Source organism: Miniopterus schreibersii, assembly GCF_964146895.1.
Source record: "Miniopterus schreibersii genome assembly, chromosome: 2".
NCBI classification, from domain to species: Eukaryota; Metazoa; Chordata; class Mammalia; order Chiroptera; family Miniopteridae; genus Miniopterus; species Miniopterus schreibersii.
Window position 1 is genome coordinate 138309583 of NC_138102.1, and position 18537 is coordinate 138328119.

Sequence of the window (18537 nt, forward strand, 5' to 3'; positions counted from 1 at the left end):
TCTAATCCTACAGTAGTCAGACTTGAATGCATATTTATGGTAGATTTCAGTAAAGGATCTGGGATAAGAGAAGAATTTGCTTTTCTATTAACTAGCTGGTACAGTAATTTTGGGGGGAGGGGATTAAACCTTTTCCTCTTTTCAGAAATGCTAAAGATTTGTAATAATAAAAAGTTGCATGAATAGGTCAGAATTTTATTAAAGTAGGATGTTTATTCTTCATCATGTGTTAGGAAAGTCTTCCTGCATATTGAATATTAGAAGGAAGTGTACCTTCTTTGAATCTAGAGGTTTGGTGGGATTAAGAGCAATTGTTTGGGATTGAACTTTTTTTCTTTTTTGTGAGAACTACAGTTTACCCTTGTACAATATGAGTTTGAACTGTTCAAGTTCACTTATACTCGGGACTTTGTTTCCAATAAATATGTACAGTATGGTAAATGTGTATATATATATATATATATGTATATATATATATATATCTTTATTGATTTCAGGGAGAGGAAGGGAGAGGGAGGGAGAGATAGAAACAGAAATGATGGGAGAGTTGTCATTGATCGGCTGCCTCCTGCATGCCCCCCGACTGGGGATCAAGCCCATAACCCTTGCATGTGCCCTGACCAGGAATTGAACTGTGATCCTCCTGGATCCTCCTGGCTCAACCTCTGAGCCATCCCCAGCTGGGCAGTAAATGTATTTTCTTTTATGATTTTTTTAATAACATTTTCTTTTCTGTAGCTTATTGTATTGTAAGTCTATAGTATATAATATACAAAATATGTGTTAATTGACTGTTTATGTTATCGGTAAGGCAAGGCTTCCAATCAACAGTAGGTTATTATTAGTTACGTTTTTGAGGGATTCAAGTTATACTCCAATATTTGACTGCATGGGGTGTCAGCACCTCTAATCCTGTGTTGTTCAAGGGTCAACTGTACCTTTTTTTGGGGGGGGGGCCAGGTCATTCTATTAACTAAGGAAAAGTTTTATTATTTTTTTTCAGCTTGCTGAACTAAAGCAGGAATGTCTTGCTCGTGGTTTGGAGACCAAGGGAATAAAACAAGATCTCATCAACAGGCTCCAGGCCTATCTTGAAGAGCATGGTGAGTGCTTTGTGGAGGCAAAGAGTGGTTTGATTGAGGGTATTAATTTTTAGGCTCTGACATATGGAAGATTTCCTTTTTTTCCTGTAAGTTGTTGGTAATGTAAGTTCTTAATTAACTATATCAAGAAAACTCTTGGCCAACCAGAACAGTGGTGATAGTACAAAAAATACCCCCCCCCTCCCGTTTTTAAATATGTATAATTTTATTTCAGCAAATTATTTAAAAGGAAGTATGGTAAAGCAAGTATCATTAACCTGAGAATTGGAAGATTTTAATTCTAATTCCTTTTGTGCCAGAAATTTACTAGGTAACTTTGGACAGTCACTTTTCATGGCTTACTATTTACATTTCTCTGTTCTGATCTATGAAATGAAACAAATATCTCATCTCCACCCTTGAAATTCATAAACCTAGATAACCTCTGGTCCGCTGTAGTTCTGACATTCTCTAATTCTGCCTTTTTAAAAACAACTTCATTTAAGTCATAATATCATCCCAGGTTGTACAAGTTCCCTCTTTAATTTTTTTTTTATTCCCATTCCTTTTATCCCATCTCTCTTAAACAACTGTTCTAACATGTCTGATAGGTAGTATTTGTCTTTGTCCTTGTAAAGCCATGTAGTATTGTTTAGTGTACAATATTTTTATATAATTGGCAATGAGGCTATAGCCTTGCTCTATTTCTCACTTCTCTAACTACTGTGTTTTAAAGATGTATTTGTGTGGCCTGTGGCTGTGTTGTCATCTAGTCTATTAATTCCAGTTCCTATATAGTAGCCTATGATGTATAGAATCCACCACATTTGTTTAAGTCCTCACCTGAGAAGTGAGGATATTTTTCCATTGATTATTTTATTTTATTTTTTTAGAGGGAGTGGTGGAAGGGAGGGTGGAGGAGGGGAGAGAGAAACATTGATGTAACAGAGACATATCAATCTATTGCCTCCCACATGCTCCCTGACTGGGGGCAGGGATCAGACCTGCCTGCAACCCAGGTATGTGCCGTTGACTGGGAATTGGACCTGTAACCCTCCCGAGTGTAGGCCACCGAGCCACGCTGGCCAGGGTGAATCCACCACATTTTAATTCGCCCAGTGATAAACACCTCTATTGCCTCCTGAACTACTACTTTTGTGTTCCTTCATATTCCTGTTTGAGAGTCTTTCTGGGATATATACCTAGGAATGGGTTGCTAATTAATACCTATTTATAATGTATACTTAATACGACTAAGCACTGCCAAATTATTTTCCAGAATTGCTCTGTAAATCTATAGAGTGCATGAGGATTTGTGTATCACCTCCACAAACCTAAACTTGGCACTGTCTTATCAAGTAGCCTAATTTTTGCTAATCTCTTAGTTGTTTCACTTTACATTTCTCTAATTATTAAAAAGTTTAAACGTTTCCTGTGTTCACGGCTCTGGGTTTCTCCTTTGCTTATTTATTCTTTTAGGGTTTTACATCATTCACTTGTTTGTCTACAAGCCATTTCTTTATATTCTAGTAACTATTCGCTTGTTGGTTTTAGACACTAATATCTTTGTCATTTGTTTCTTTTTCCATGATGTTTTTCCTTAGTTTTGAAAAACCTGCGATTTTTTTCATATTACGTTTTTAAAAATTGATTTTAGAGGGGGAGGGAGAGAGGGAAACATCGATGTGAGAGAGACACATTGATCTGTTGCTTCCAGTATGCACTGACCAGGAATCGAACCCTCGACCTTCTGGTGCACTGGGCAATGTTCCAACCACTGAGAGAGCCACACCAGCCAGGGTGCTCTCTCATACTACTTTTGCTTCTGGTTTTTTTATTTTAGAAATCCTTCCCAACCGCTAAATCTTAAGGGTATACTCCCATATTACTTTGTATTAATGTTTAAATTTGACATCACATTTAGTTCTTCAGTTGAGCTGGCCTTCAGCTTTGTATTTATGTTATGTAGAGAAAACAGTTTTATCTCCTCCATGCGAAGCAATTTTATGAGCATTAGTTCGCCTTCATTATTGAATTTTATTTTGGGAAAGCAAAATTATTATAATTTTAGCCTGAGTGAAGTGATCAGTATGGCTTTGTAGCAGGGCTTGACCTGAATATTTTAATATTCTTTAGCTGAAGAGGAAGCAAATGAAGAAGATGTACTGGGAGATGAAACAGAGGTGAGTTGGAGAGAGTAAGGTTAGTCACTGACCTGACAGTGTGCCATTACCTTGGCAACATTGCTTAACATCAATCATTAGAGGGCTTAAATGCTAACTTGTTAGGGGAGCGTAGTGGGGTAATGAAGGTTCTGAAAGACTGGTTCATTTTGGAGTTTTCATATTCTTCTGCTGACAGGTTTTTACTCTGGATTTATGCTAACCATCCTGTTTGATTTGGTTATAGGAAGAAGAACCAAAGCCCATAGAACTGCCTGTCAAAGAGGAAGAACCTCCTGAAAAAACTGTTGATGCGTAACTATCTTTTTTTATAATACGAGTACAGAGCAGACAGTTCTTGTTGGGAGGGTGGGGGTGTTAGTGTTTCATTCTGTTTACCTTTTATTCATTCCCTTTGGCTTTTTCATTTCTCATTAGATCATACATTTTCAGGAGATTTATTTCCTACCAGTGAAGCAAAGTAGTTTGTCTCTGGGTTATGTAATAGATAATCAGGACCAGGAGACTTTAAGCACAGACAAAGTTTAGGTCTCCTAGCCTTTGTTATATCACCATTAAAGATGATTCTTTTTCTGTATAGGGAATCATACAGATTCTCTGCATATAAGGAGTTTCGTAAGAAAGGCGGTTGCTGAGCAGAGATTTTGTCTCAAGCAACACTGTTCCCTTTTCCTCTTTGATTTACAGTAGAGGAGTGGAGGACAGAATACTAGCGTGGAAAGTAGATCTTGATTTATTTCAAACGACCACACAGTGTTATCATAAACATTTTTTATTTGGGGCTCTTTCCACAGATGTCTGGCATCTTATACTCCAGCACATTAAGAACAGTTGAGTCCTTTTTAACATTTTTGTTCCTTACAGCTGTATTAATGCATTTAATTATAAAAGGCAATATATGGATTAGTAAAAAGTCAAACAGTACATACACTCAAGTACCCCTTGTTTTCACCCTCATCTGATTTCCTAGAGGTTTTCAATATATCCTTTTGTAATATTTTACATGGTATGTGTATGTACAGATACATATATTTACACACTATGCATATTGTTGGTTTCTTGAATTTTTTTTTACATCTGGAAATCTTTATCATACAATAATGTTCTTAAATGTTAGTTATATAGTAGGTAAAGTTCTAGGTGTTGTACATATATACATTTAATCTTCACATCAACCCTGTGAAATGGGGCTAATTATCCTAGTAAGTGGTAGGATTAATTTTTACCTTGTTATTATGGGAAATTACAAGTATCTGTAAAAGTTATGTACCCATTTACCCAGGTTTAGTAGTTATCAGCTTAGAACCTTATTCTTTCTTGAAGCTAATAGTACTCCATTCCAGGGATGAACAGTAATTTCACCAGTCTCCTGTTGATGGACATGTAGGTTATTCATAATAGCAAAAAATGCAGTGCTACATGTCCTTATGCAACTGTTTTTATACTTATGCAGGTATGTACATAGTTATGATAAGTCCCTGGATTTTCTGCATCACGGGAAGTGCATTTAATGTTTTATTAGATTTTGTCAAATATTACTGCTTTCGAAAGCCTTTTCTTTATCTTCTATCATAGGAGGTTTTTGTTTAGATACAATGCTTTGAGCAAATGGTTTATGGGTTAGCTTTAAAATTGAGGTGTTTTGGGGACTTCTGGGGCAATAAGGAATATCAGGTAAATACAGTGATGATTGGCTTGTGTGGCTTAAAAATAATAAAGTTTGGCCCTGACCAGTGTGGCTCGGTTTGGTGTCGTGCCCTGCACTGACAGGTTGCCTGTTCAATTCCTGGTCAGGACACATGCCCAGGTTGTGGGCTCCATCCCCAGTAGGGGATAAGGGGCATGCAGAAGGCAACCAATTGATGTTTCCCTCTTGAATTGATGTTTCTCTCTCAAAAAAAATCAATAATAAATAAATACTTTGAAAAATAAAGTTTGGAAATTTGTGGAAGTTCATTATCCTTAGAATTTGTAAAATGTGTAATTTGTTTAAAGGATTTTTTTTGATTTTTTAAAAAATATATCTATTGATTTCAGAGAAAGAGGAAGGGAGAGGGAGAGAGAGAGTTGAAACATCAATAATGAGAGAGTTGTCATTAATCGGCTGCCTCCTACATGCCCCCAACTGGGGCTTGAGCCCACAACCTGGACATGTGCCCTGACCGGGAATTGAACCTCGATCTCCTGGCTCATAGGTCAATGCTCAACCACTGAGCCATGCCGGTCGGGCTGTTTAAAGGGTTTTAATTTTATTAATGAATTTCTGAACAGGGAAATTGAATGTGTGTGTGAGGGTGGTAATTTTGCTTTTTGGAGAGAAGTAATGGTTAGACTAAAATATGTGCAGTACAGAAAGGTTCTGAGTCCCTATAGTTTAGACGGTGTTTTGTAGTGTCGGAGACAGTGACTGTGTCATGAGTCCCAGAATGTGATGTGTTTTTTATTGCTTGTGTTTAATTGTGCCTGAGGAAATTAGAATGGAACAGAAGGAGTCTTCCTCTCTGGGATTCCCTATGAGGTGTACTGCAGTGATTGTGCTTTAAGACAGGAGTGTGAAGGAAGATATTAGCGTGGGGTTTGGTGGAGAGGACTGTTTAATGGCATTGGACGTCAAGAAAAACATTCAACTTTGTCCATTTTTGCCTTAACAAGACAGGGTTGGGGAAGGAAGAGTGACCAGGAAATAGGAAGAATTCAGAGATTTCTTTAAAGGTCAGAATATTTAGGGCTAATTTAGGTCCTTTGAACATTCAGAAGGAGATCCCCTTGCTTCCTCTTTGGCTTGAGGGTCTCCAAAAATTTTCCTATTTCTAGTTTGATTTTTTCGTTTTTCCTTGTCAAGTCAGTTAAATATTGTAGGACTTAGTTATGGTCAGCAGGGGGCACCCATTGCTTATCTTTTATTTCAGGGACCTCCAACAAAAGGACACAGGAGAGAGTAAGTTCCTGTTCCAGAATTGCTTCCTCTGAAAATACCATTAAACCATTACTACCTTTCAGGGCATCAAATGGGAAAAGTGTCTGGGATATTGGAACAAAAGCTGTCCATGTCTCTAAATGAGGGACCTTAATGAGACTGGTTATGACCCACAGTTTTATGGGAGTTGTTTGGTGGAGGGTTAAAGCCCTTCCATTTATCCTGAGTACTTCCGAACTTTGTCTCTCGTCCCTGTGATCCCCCCCTCTTTTGTTTTCTCTTAAGCCTTTTGACTAGTAACTTACCAGGTTTTCCTAATTCATACTCCCCTTAGCCTTTTTTCTTCCCACTCCTTTTGGCATTTTTATTTGTCTCACTTTGACTATTTCAGCTGAAGGTACAGTCCCCATGGGAGAAATAGGAGATTTGTGAAAGAAAGAAACCAGAGCTTGTAGAGCACACATTAATTGTTCCTGTGATGAAAATTGAGAGCTGATATTTAAATGAGGGTTAGAGGAATAGTTAGCAGTCCAGAAGTAAATTTAGAAGTTCCTAAAAGTAAATCAAATGGTTTCCGGTATCCTTTGAGTATTTCCCTTCAGCCAATATATTTAACCAGACTTCTTTCCTAATAACTTTCTTATACTTTAGCAAAGTAGCTTAGTCTGTTATTTGAGCTCTTATCAATAGATGACAGTTCAAGAAACTGAAGTTCTAAGCGCTTTGTGGTTTTTTGGACTAAGAAGGGGTGGTAGAGAGTTATGGAACAGAAGTCATGATTCAGGTGAATTCTTACACAATTCTAAATTTTTGGTTTAGAATAGCAGTTTTCTAATTTTAAAAATCTCTTTCCTCTTTTCCAGGGCAGCAGAAAAGAAAGTGGTAAAAATTACATCTGAAATACCACAGACTGAGGTAGGTATTCTGCTCCTTAGTAGAAGAGCAGTTGCTGTGTACATATATCTTTCTGTTTCTTATCCTTTAATTGTATCGTCATTTAAATTTACTCATAGGCAGAAAATCAATATTGACAGATTTTGGTATTGATATATTTTTCCACCAACTACACTTGAGAAAATATTTGGGCTGGCATAATCACCTTTGAAACCCTAGTCTTTTTGTATATAGTACTGAACTGTGGTCTTAGTGGTAATTCTCTTTAGGATGTTTATAAACTAGGATTGGCGTTTGGGAAAATTGCACCTTGGGAGAGATGAAAAGTAACAAGGGAAGATGTCACCCTTAAGTTACAACCCACTAGCTGATGAGATTGAAATTTCTCTGGATTCTGTGTTAAGATATCTAAAACTAGGTTCCAGTCAAGATCTGTGCTCTGTTTTTGTACTTTTAAAGTAAAGGTAGCATAGGACACACTGCCTCATTTCTACCTGAAAGAGTACCACCAGTGCTGGAACAAAGCTATATTCCTTTGATCTCTTTTCAAAGGTCAACTAGACACAGCTTTCTGTCTTCTTGGCTTCATGCAGAATGTGGGTTTTATTTTATTCCTTCTCCTTTGTTTTTGAGGACATGAATTCAATAATAGTCTTTTTGTCTTTGCTTTCGGGAAAGGGCTGTTGAGTTAAGCCCTCAGATGGATATAGCCTGATATCCTCTAAGATTGTCAGTATTCTCAGTTTAGACCTTAAGAAATTACTCCTGATGTTCTAAAGATACACCTCTAAACAACTTTTCTCTTAAAGGAAGCAAACCAGAAATTGAATTTTTCGTTTCCTCTTCTTTTTTCCACTATCACTTAGAGAATGCAGAAGAGAGCTGAACGATTCAATGTACCTGTGAGCTTGGAGAGTAAGAAAGCTGCCCGGGCAGCTAGGTGAGTGTCCCCAGCCTTTTGGACCTGAGATAGTGATAGTATGAAGGTGAGGTGCTGTCATCCTAAGTTTTAAATAATTGTTGACTTTGTAAGGTGTCTATAGGCCTTGCTGAAAAGAAACTTTTTTTGTTCCATTCAGAACTCTGTTGATTTGGATGTAGTAGCTATAGATGGGTTTTATTATCAAGCAGGGTTTTTGTAATAGGTAAAAGTCAGTTCCTGACTACTTCTGATAAGGCTTCCTTTTAGCTTATTATCTGGACTCTTGGTGAGAAAAAGAATGAACGGAACTTCTTTCATGGGGTTGTTAGAATTAGCTAATGATTGCAAGGCTTGAGATCACAAGCAAGAAGTGCCATATGTACACTTGACACGGAGACCAGGAGTGTGAACAGCTTCCTAAAATTTAGCTTGTTTTTCTTTCTACAGATTTGGAATTTCTTCAGTTCCATCAAAAGGTAAGCATACAGAGACTTTTCTGAGAAAGTTATCTCTATATTCTTACTTTTCTGGCACAAGAGATTTAATTTCTCCAAATTAAGATAAACTTGTAAGCTTTAGACTCCTTTAAGAGGTTATAACATTTACCTCTTTGCTTTAGATAAGACTATACTTAAGCCTTCTTGGGCAATTTAGAGAAGGTACTGAAGTTAAGAGAATAGGAAAAAGTGCCAACATTTATTTTCTTTTTCTTGGACATTTTCAGAGAAGTTTCTAGTACCTCACTTACTTATTCTGGTGTATCAAATCAGCGTATAATTATTATGTACCTGTCTAGTGTTATACTTCTTGGTGTAGTGGTAAAATGGTAAAGGGAAAGAGAGTCTTTTTTACCTCAACAATCTTCTAGGAATTTACAAGGAACCTTGGGTATACTTAAAGATTTAACCACAAGGATTATCATGCATTATTTATAGTGATCAGTAACTGGAAGCAATGTGATATACAGTACAGAATTGGTTAAGTAAGTGTGTGCCATGGTATAGTAGAAGACCATGCAGATATTCAAAATGATATTGAAGAATATTTGTTAGAAAGATAGTAAGTGAAAAAAGCAAGTTAAAAAATTTGCAGTAGGTTCTCATTTTATTAATAAAAGTGCATATATAGCTAGGAAAAAATACTGGAAGGATATATACTAAATTATTAATACTATCTGGTGGGTAGAATTTTGAGTGACTACTTTTGCTTGTCTTTGTTTTTAAAATTTCTACAGTGAATATGCATTTTGTCATTTTTTTTTTTTAAGTTATTTTTTAAAAGGACATAGTTCCTATTCTCAGTGACTTAAACTTTAAATGTAGTTTCCTTATCCAGTGCAGTCTTCCTGGTGATTTGTTTGTAGTTTTAAGTGTGTTAAGAAAATGCCCTCCAAAGATCTTATAGTGGATTGCTATGCTTTTTAAAAGACCAGCAAAATTCTGGCCATTATTGGAAAGAAGATATTTTCTGGCTTTTAGCTATGACAAGAGAGATATAATGGGATTGGTGATAGTACGACAAAAATTATTAAAGACATTAGGTAGTGCTATTTAAGAAAGAACGAAAGTTAACATTAATACCTAGTCTGAAAAGTAACCCTGCTCAATAAAAATGTATAGATAACATTTACAGTGTTACCATAATTCTGCAATCCTAGAACTACAGAGTAGCTCTTAAAAGAACAGAACATTTGAAAGGAGTTAGTGTTATGAGTGAGAACATAAAAACACCTAACAGTTCCTAGCACATGGATTGTGGTAAAAGTTGAATCCATTCATAAATGTTTACAGTGGAGAGTTACAGTGGTCTGTAACTGATTACAGTTACAAAACAGATTGTTTAAAATAAAATTTTGAAAAGTTTTAAGTAATTATTGACTAAATTAGGGTTGATTATATAGGTCAATTTACTACTTGCTGCTTAGTATTTTAGGACAGAACATTGTTTTAAAGAGACCATAATTTTAACTCACAATAGTAGCTCTGTTCTTTTTTCCAGATAGGATATCTTTCTCTTTTTTAAGTTTTATTGAGATATAATTCATATACCATTCAATTCATCCACTTAAAATATATAATCAGTGATTTCTTTATATTCACAGGGTTGTGCAGCTATCACAGTCTAATTTTAGGACATATCCATAACCCAAAAATGAAACTTCGTACCCATTAGCAGTTGTTTCTATCCTCTCCTCCCAAGCAACCACTAATTTTTTTCTATATATGTAAATTTGCCTTCATATAAGTGGAATAATATAATTTGTGGCTATTTGTGACTGAATTCTTTCACTTAGCATAGTGTATTCAGGATTCATCATGTTGTAGCATGTATCAGTACTTCATTTCTTTTTATTGTTGGATAATATTCTATTGTATGGATATACCATATCTTATCTATCCAGTCATCATTTGATGGACATTTGGGTTGTTTTCACTTTTTGGATACTATGGATAATGTTGCTGTGAACATTCATATTCAAGTTTTTGCATGGGTGTATGTTTTCATTTCTTTTGTGTGTATACCTAGGCATGGAATTGCTAAGTCATATGGTAAACTATGTTTTAACTTTTTGAGGAACTGCCAACTGTTTTCCAAAGTGTCTATACCATTTTATGTTCTCAGTGAATGCAGATATGATCTCTAGATGCAATCTACCTTTTCCTTCTCATCATAAAGGAGATTTATCTTATATACTATTTCTATGCTATCTAATTTGATTTGAAGACTGGGAGCTTCCTTTTTTATGACTTTTAAAATATTAAATAAAACTTTTTCTTTTATAGGCTTGTCATCCGACACCAAGCCTATGGTAAGAAAACTTTTTTTATACTTTGAGAGCCAAAACTTAACTCTATACAGTTAGTATTAAAGTTGTAGAGAATCCTCCTTCTCCCCAGGTCAGAGGAAACTGAAATCATATGGTCTTGATGACTTTTCAGTAATGTTTTATGTCCTGAATAAAAATAATTGTTTGAAGTACCAAGAGTCAGGAAAATTGCCACATCAAAAATACTATAACTATCTTCCTTCCTATCACTCCTCTTGAAAAAATGAATAGATTTTGTTAGAGGACAGTCCGTGTAACTCTTTTTTATGGTGCTGGAGTTTTAGGCCTTGTCCAGTGGCTTTTACCACAAGAAAATCTGTGAAAGCAATTTAATGAGTTCTCTTTATAGGTACTGGTATTTTTCAACACACCTAGTAAATGTAAAATCAGAAAATAAAGACTAGTAGAATAAGACACTTCTGGGCCATTGTGACTAGTAGACATGTTTAGAAAATGGAAATAAATTATGTGAAATATGTTCAGCTTGTCTTTGGCTCAGTTGGTTAGAGCATCATCCTGTACACCAAAAGGTAGCGGGTTCAATTCTTGGTCAGGGCACATACCCAGGCTGTGGGTTCGATCCCCAGTCAGCTCATACTGGAGGCAACCAGTGGATGTTTCTCACATTGATGTTTCTTTCTCTCCCTCTCCCTTCCTCTGTCTCTAAAATCAATAAAAACATATCCTCAGGTGAGGATTTAAAAAATAACAATCTAAATTTTTAAAAATCAGTGTTTACTATAAAAAATATGTTGGCTTTGTGAAATCCTGCTCTTGGGGTTACAGTTCAGTAGTAGTAGTAGTAGTAGTAGTAGTAGTAGTAGTAGTAGTAGTAGTAATGAAAATTTCCCAAATACTTTTACACTGCGACCACATCCATGAGTATGCTCAGGCCTCAGAAGAGGCTTGCTTGCAGTGTCCTTTGTTGAAGCAAAAAGAAGGTTGGGTTGGACCCTAATGAAACCAATGAAATTGCCAGTGCCAACTCCCATCGGCAGATTCAAAAGCTGATCAAAAATGGACTGATCATCCAGAAGCCTGTGATTGTCCATTCCCCAAGCTTGATGCCTGGAAAACACTGTGGCCTGCAAGAAGGGTAGACATATGGGTGAGGTAAGCCAAAGGGTACTGCCAGTGCTTGAATGCTTGAGAAGGTAACCTGGATGAGGACAATGAGAATTATTCTCCGGCTGCTCAGAATATGCCATGAATCTAAGAAGACTGACCACGGCCTGTACCTGAAATGAGAGGTAACATGTTCAGAAACAAGCAGATTCTTCCCCCCCCCCCCCCCATTGCTTTTTCAGAGAAAGTGGAAGGGAGAGAGACAGACAGAAACATCAATGTGAGAGACATGCATCAATTGGTTGCCTCCCTCTCGCACCCCAACTGGGGCCCGAGCCTGCAACTGAGGCACATGCCCTTGGCTGGAATCAAACCCAGGACCCTTCAGTCCGTGGGCCAACAACAAGCGGATTCTTTTGGAACACATTTATAAGCTGAAGGAAGGCAGACAAGGCTCACAAGAAACTTCTGCTGACCAGGCTGAGGCCCACAGGTTTAAGACCAAGGAGGAATGCAAGCACTGTGAAGAATGCCTCCAGGCCAAGAAGGAGGAAATCATCAAGACTGCCCAAGGAGGAAGAGACCAAGAAATAAAGCTCCACCTCTCTTACCTATACATAGTGGCCTCAGCAGTTACATGCATTAATCATTCAAAATAGCCTTCATCTACCTAAAAAAAAAAAAAAAAAAAGCGTCCTATATATCCTTATAATAATAAGTCTTGATATATCAAGGCTTACAAGAAAAAGGAAGAAAATTGAGTGGGGTACTGGTGGTAGATTTGTCTTCTAAATAAAGTAGATCTGCAGTGATGGTTTCTTTTTGTTAGGAGATAGAGTGAATTATTTGCAGAGACTACAGGAATTAATGATTTTGGACTGTGAATAGTGGACTTGTGTGGAGGTGATTGAGACATTGGTTTGCTTTTTCAAGCAGTGTTTGTCCTACTTTGATCTTAAACCCTCCTGAAGTTCTTGGCACCTTTGATGAATGAAGGAGGTAGGGCTGACTCTTTCACTGTATTCCAGAAGAAGCTTTTTAATAATTACTGGCATGGATGGGTTCTGCTTAAGTTTCCTAATTTGGCACATAGGGTATCTTTGATGTAGGCTTATTTACCTCTTATCTTTGGACCATAAGTTTCTACCTTCTGTATTTTCTATTTTGATTTTTTAAAATACAGATTTTTTTTGTTCTCCTCCACCCCTTGTTTTTGTAGGTTAACCTGGACAAGCTAAAGGAAAGAGCTCAAAGATTTGGTTTGAATGTCTCTTCAATCTCCAGAAAGGTAAAGTACTGTTTTTGCAACATTAGAGCAGCTTGAGAACTATGTCACTGGAAATGACAGTTTTTGCAACATTAGGGCACTGGGCTGAGAATGTAACACTTCGTTTCACACGGTCCTTTGACTCTCATTTCCTCTCACTGACTATTGATTACATTACAGGAATTGTTTCACAAAGCTAATTGTATTTTTCTACAGATTGTTTTCGTAGTTTCTACTCGGGCTGTTTGAGCATGCTCTGTATTTCTCTTAGCTGTCGAAGTGGTGACAGGGTTAAGGGAAGAATATTTCAAACCGTAAAAAACATCACTTAAAAAAAATGATTACTTCCCATTTGAGTATGGAACTATTGAGCTCTCTGGAAATCCATAGGAAAAAATTGACCTGACAGTGGTTATATTTTTGCTCAGGAAAAAAACTGAACACTAAAAGTAAACATTTGTGCCCCCAGGGGACTCATAACCTTGCTTACAACTGTGTTTCATCTTCCTTTCCTTTAGGTTACAGTTTTGATGTTTACCAGAAATACAACATCAGCTCTGTGTGCCCAGCTTGATGCTGAGACCATAGATCTTCAGTAGGAGTATTTCCTGGTTTATGTCAAAAATTTATTTTTTTTAAAATTTATTTTAATATATTTTACTGATTTCAGGGAGAGGATGGAAGAGGGAGGGAGAGAGAGAAACATCAGTGATGAGAGTCATTGATCGGCTGCTTCATTCACACCCTCTGCTGGGGATCTAGCCTGCAACCCGGGCATGTGCCCTGACCAGGAATTGAACCTCAGTCTCCTGGATGATAGGTTGATACTCAACTGCTGAGCCATGCTGGCTGGGCTATGTGAAATTTTTAAAATTTAGTTGAGAGGAAGACAGAGTTATGTTATTCTTAAACCATATGCAGCTTAGTTGGGAAGAATTATTATAAACCCAGTCATTTGTGTTTTGCCAGATGGCCAAGGGAAAGGGTGCCTTGGCTCTGTGGCCCTGGATCTCATCTATCTACTTTTGTATATGAGGGCTAGATATCTGAGAATCTCAGCAATAACTTCACTCTTCTAGGGAATTATGTGTGTTTGTTCCATCAAAATTAATTAAATAGAACTTTGTACCTCCTACTACTCGGCTCACATGGAAACATTCCTGAGAGGACTTTGTCCCTCACCTATACTGTCCACCTGAGTTAGTTTGATAACATTTCATTACAGGGACATCAGCTTTTCTCTTCCCTTCCCTGGAATCTTTCTCCATATTTTACCTGGTTTCATTTTCAGTCCACAGGAGGCTAAGTAGAACATGAAGGATGATACCTTAATTTTGTGACTTTGAGCAAAATATTAAACTTATTTGGTTCTCATCTATAAAAATGAGAGTAATGCCCTGGCCAGTGTGCCTTAGTGGTTAGAGCATTGGCCTGCTCATCGAAGGATTGCAGGTTCAATTCCCGGTCAAAGACATGTACCTGGGTTGCAGGTTCAATCCCCAGCCCCGGTGAAGGTGTGTGTGGGAGGCAACCAATCAGTGTGTGTCTCCCACACCAATGTTTCTCTCCCACTCTCCTTTCTCCCCCCTCCTCCCTCCCACTCTCTCTAAAAATCAATGGAACAAATATTCTCGGGCTCTAGCCAGTTTGGTTCAGTGGTTAGAGCGCTGGCCCACAGACTGAAGGGTCCCAGATTCAGTTCCAGCCAAGGGCACATACGTCAGTTGCAGGCTCCATCCCCAGCCCTGGTCGGGGCACCTGCAGGAGGCAACCAGTCGTGTCTCACATTGATGTCCTGTCCGTGTGTCGTCGTCCCCCCACACACTCTCTCTGAAAAACAATGGAAAAAATATCCTCAGGTGAAGATTAACCGAAAAAAAAAGAGAGTAATACCTAACACTGTGTTTGTGAAGAGTAAATGTGTGTTTGAAATTACCTAACATGGTGACAGTTTGACCCTCAATAAATACTAGTTTTCTTCCTTTCTTAGTTCAGTTCCATTGCCCAACTGACTTTATGACTAATTTAAATCAGTTAACTTCTTTGTTTTATTTGGTCACTGATAAGATTTCAGTTTTCATTTTAAATTTCTAAAGGGAGCCCAGCTGGCATGGCTCAGTGGTTGAGCATCCACCTATGATCTAGGAGATCACTGTTCAATTCCCTGTCAGGGCGCATGCCTGGGTTGTGGGTTCAATCCCCAGTGAGGGGAGTGCAGGAGGCAGCTGATCATTGATGTTTCTCTCCCCCCCCCTTCCTCTCTCTGAAATCAATAAAGACATATTTTTAAAAAAAAATTTCAAAGTTTATAATCAGATAATGGTAATTGGTAGAACTCTGTATGAGCTCTGTTCTCTAATCACATTTATTGTCATATGTTCTAGAGTAGTGTTTTTCAAATTCTATGGCAAAGACTAGCTTCTTTAAATTTCCATTTTATTGCAGAGTGGTACTTTTGTAGAATACAATAAAGTCACAGCAGTATTAAATTACTCTGGAAATTTCTAAAAACACTCTGAATTTCTGGACTTTAAGTACAGGCTGGTAACAAACAGTTTGGGGACCAGTACCAGGAGGCAGACCACATTTTGAGTAGCACCGTACTAGAGTATATGATTTCTTCCAGGTACCACTTTGCTTAGAGGTTTTTGACTTTCTGAGATGTCTTCTTTGAGTATAGATTCCTTATACATTGATCATAAATCCTGATTTTCAGAATCATCCTCATTTTAACAGTTTGTTGTAATTTTCCCCATAAACCATTAAAATGTCCCCAAAATGCTGATATTTTGCTGTCTAGACCACTACTGTCCAATAGAACTTTCTGTGATGATGTAAATACTTTATAGAATATTGTTCTACTTAACAGTCAGTTATCTAATATAGTAGTAATTAGCCATATGTGGTTACTGATCTTATAAGTGTAGCTAGTGTAACTGAGGAACTGAATTTTTAAGTGAATGGCCACATATGTATTGAACTATTCAAGTCTACTTTATATCTCCCACACAGCTTTTATACTTGGAAGTGGCATAGAATCCCTTTATCAGACCACATAAATTGAATCACTGTTTTTGTAGCCCAGAATTTTTTAGTACTTGTAGGATATAAACAGTTTTACACTGAATCTGTAGAAGGAGAGAGGAGGAAAAGAAGTAAGGTAAAAGAAAGTGTTTTATTTTTATTTTTTTTCAAGTAACATCTTTTCTAGAACTTAGTGTCTTAGATCCAAAGCCCGAAATTGTAAACTGGATACATTCTTGGTGAGGGTTACCTGTTTCAGTCTTATGTTTAACTGTTCTTTATCACCAGAGATGATTTGCTACCTAGTATTTGGTTGGTTGACCAAGATAGTGACATGATTAAGTTTGTGTTTATGGACCAGTCAGATCAACACACTTTGTACACCTTATTTTGGGGTCCTGGGTTCTAGTATAGCATCCTTCTACATAATTTGGCCACCTGTCTGTAAATTTTACGATTCTTTAGATACAGATGCCATTCACTTAGAGATGATGCCAGTAGTGGTAAGTTGGTAGATGGTGTGGAGATGCCTCTTCTTCATCCTAGTAACCTAAAAGGTGCAATGAGAAACCACCCCCTGTCATCTCCATTGCACAAGGTTTGTGTTTACTTGATCCAGGTTAAGGCCCTGATTGCTTGCTGATTTCTCTTCAGTAGATTTTGCTGCAGACCAGTATATATGATAAAAAGCAGAAGTATGTGAGAAGTGAACCATGGATCAGTAGTATTTATGACTGATTTTTTTAAACTGTTGCAATCTGATCATCTCTTTATATTTAGACTTATAGCTTGAGCATATTACAGATTTGAGGGTTCTGAATCTCAGCTATTCTTCCTAGGCTGACTTTTGTATGACTGTTCATATATTTCAGTTTTCAGCTCCACTAGTATACTATACACAAAACCTCTTTTACCCTGCCCAAGAAAGGCCTGTTCGTTCATGTTTCCAGCTCAAGTCTCAGTGAATAGAATCCTGTTGGTTTAGGATAATGGAAAGTGACAGGGCAAAGAATGGCACTGGCATTTATAGACATTTTTTACACAAGAGGCTGTAAATTGTCCCTTCTTTGGACTATTTGAGGATAGAATGGCATGCCTTTTCTCATATAAGCCTCATGGTGACTATGGGCTGAGAAACCTCCCACTCGTCAAACAAAACAAAACCCAGATAAATAACCTCTGCCTGATTGGCTCTGATTGATCACTAGCTAGGTTTTCAGTCTTGTGCTTGACTGGTTGTTTTTTTATTGTTTTTTCCTGTCACTTTTCCATGCCTCCCAAGAGAAATAGTGTTTGGGTTAGTCCTGTTGGTGAAGGACAGGATTTGGCCTGGCACATAAGAAACTCATCTCTGAAAGGAATGAGAGATAGAGGGAATAGATGGGAAGCCAAATCAGTTATACAGGGTGGGGCAGAAGTTGGTTTAAAATTGTAAGAATGAGAAACACAGTTTATTCTTGTATTATTATTTATTAATTATTGTATTACTTTCCATACGAACAACTGTAAATCTACTTTTGCCCTACCTTGTATATTGGTCATAGGACATCAGTTTTGGTAAAAACTTAAGTCTGGGCTTAGAGTTATAGTGTTAACAAAAGTAGCTAATTTGAGTTGATTTGTTTTGTTTTATTTTGTTTTCAAATATTAGCATATTTGGGAAAGTAAAAATTGATACTTTAGGAAGTTACAGGAAATCCAGCCAGGTAAGTATCTAAAAAAGAAAAAACCCAGGCACTAAGCAGAGGGGTATGTGTTACTGCTTCTTTTCTTTAATATCTTTTTCTTTAATTTTAGAGAGAGAGGGAGAGAGAGATAGAAACATCCATGAGAGAGATGAGAAACATCAGTCGGCCACCTTCTGTTCACCCCTCTCCCAGGATGATACTCAATCCACTGAGCCGCACCAGCCAGGCTGCTTCTATTCATTAATAGTAGTAGTAGAAACTATAAGTATTTCGTATCTCTATTAATCTTAATACAGTTTCCTTACTTCTCTACTAGAATATTAACTGGCTTTTCCCTACTTGTAGCTCTTCATATAGGTAACTATGCTAATGATTTATCTTAGCAAGTTTGTGATTTTTGCCAGTTTCTTCCCTGATAGTGTGGTCTTAAGTTACACAGTGTCAGAATCTAAAGGTTGAAAACAAACTATCCCTCCACTGACCATCTTCTTCTTAATGGGGCTGGTAGCTAGAAAATTCTTGGGTGGATGCAGTGATTAATTTCATAAACCTTTCATATAATTATATATTTTTGCTCACCCTTTGGTTGGAGATAAACCACTTCAGAGTGAGAGAGATTTTAGACTTGTGTTCTTTTTGATGAGCTTGTCACTAAAATGTGTTGAGAT

At 37.2% G+C, this 18537-nt stretch overlaps 1 protein-coding gene across 3 annotated transcripts in view; it reads left to right on the plus strand.

Moving 5' to 3' along the window:
- SARNP (SAP domain containing ribonucleoprotein) overlaps positions 1–18537 on the plus strand; it is a 46197-nt gene that overhangs the window by 8740 nt on the left and 18920 nt on the right. For 2 of the 3 annotated variants that reach the window (XM_081130484.1, XM_081130485.1), the window contains exons 2-9: positions 1004–1103; positions 3219–3265; positions 3492–3559; positions 7046–7097; positions 7943–8016; positions 8446–8474; positions 10782–10807; positions 13110–13178. In XM_081130484.1, the coding sequence (XP_080986610.1) occupies positions 1004–1103; positions 3219–3265; positions 3492–3559; positions 7046–7097; positions 7943–8016; positions 8446–8474; positions 10782–10807; positions 13110–13178 (465 nt within the window). The remainder of the gene's footprint in view (positions 1–1003; positions 1104–3218; positions 3266–3491; positions 3560–7045; positions 7098–7942; positions 8017–8445; positions 8475–10781; positions 10808–13109; positions 13179–18537) is intronic. The other variant, XM_081130486.1, reaches the window with a different exon arrangement.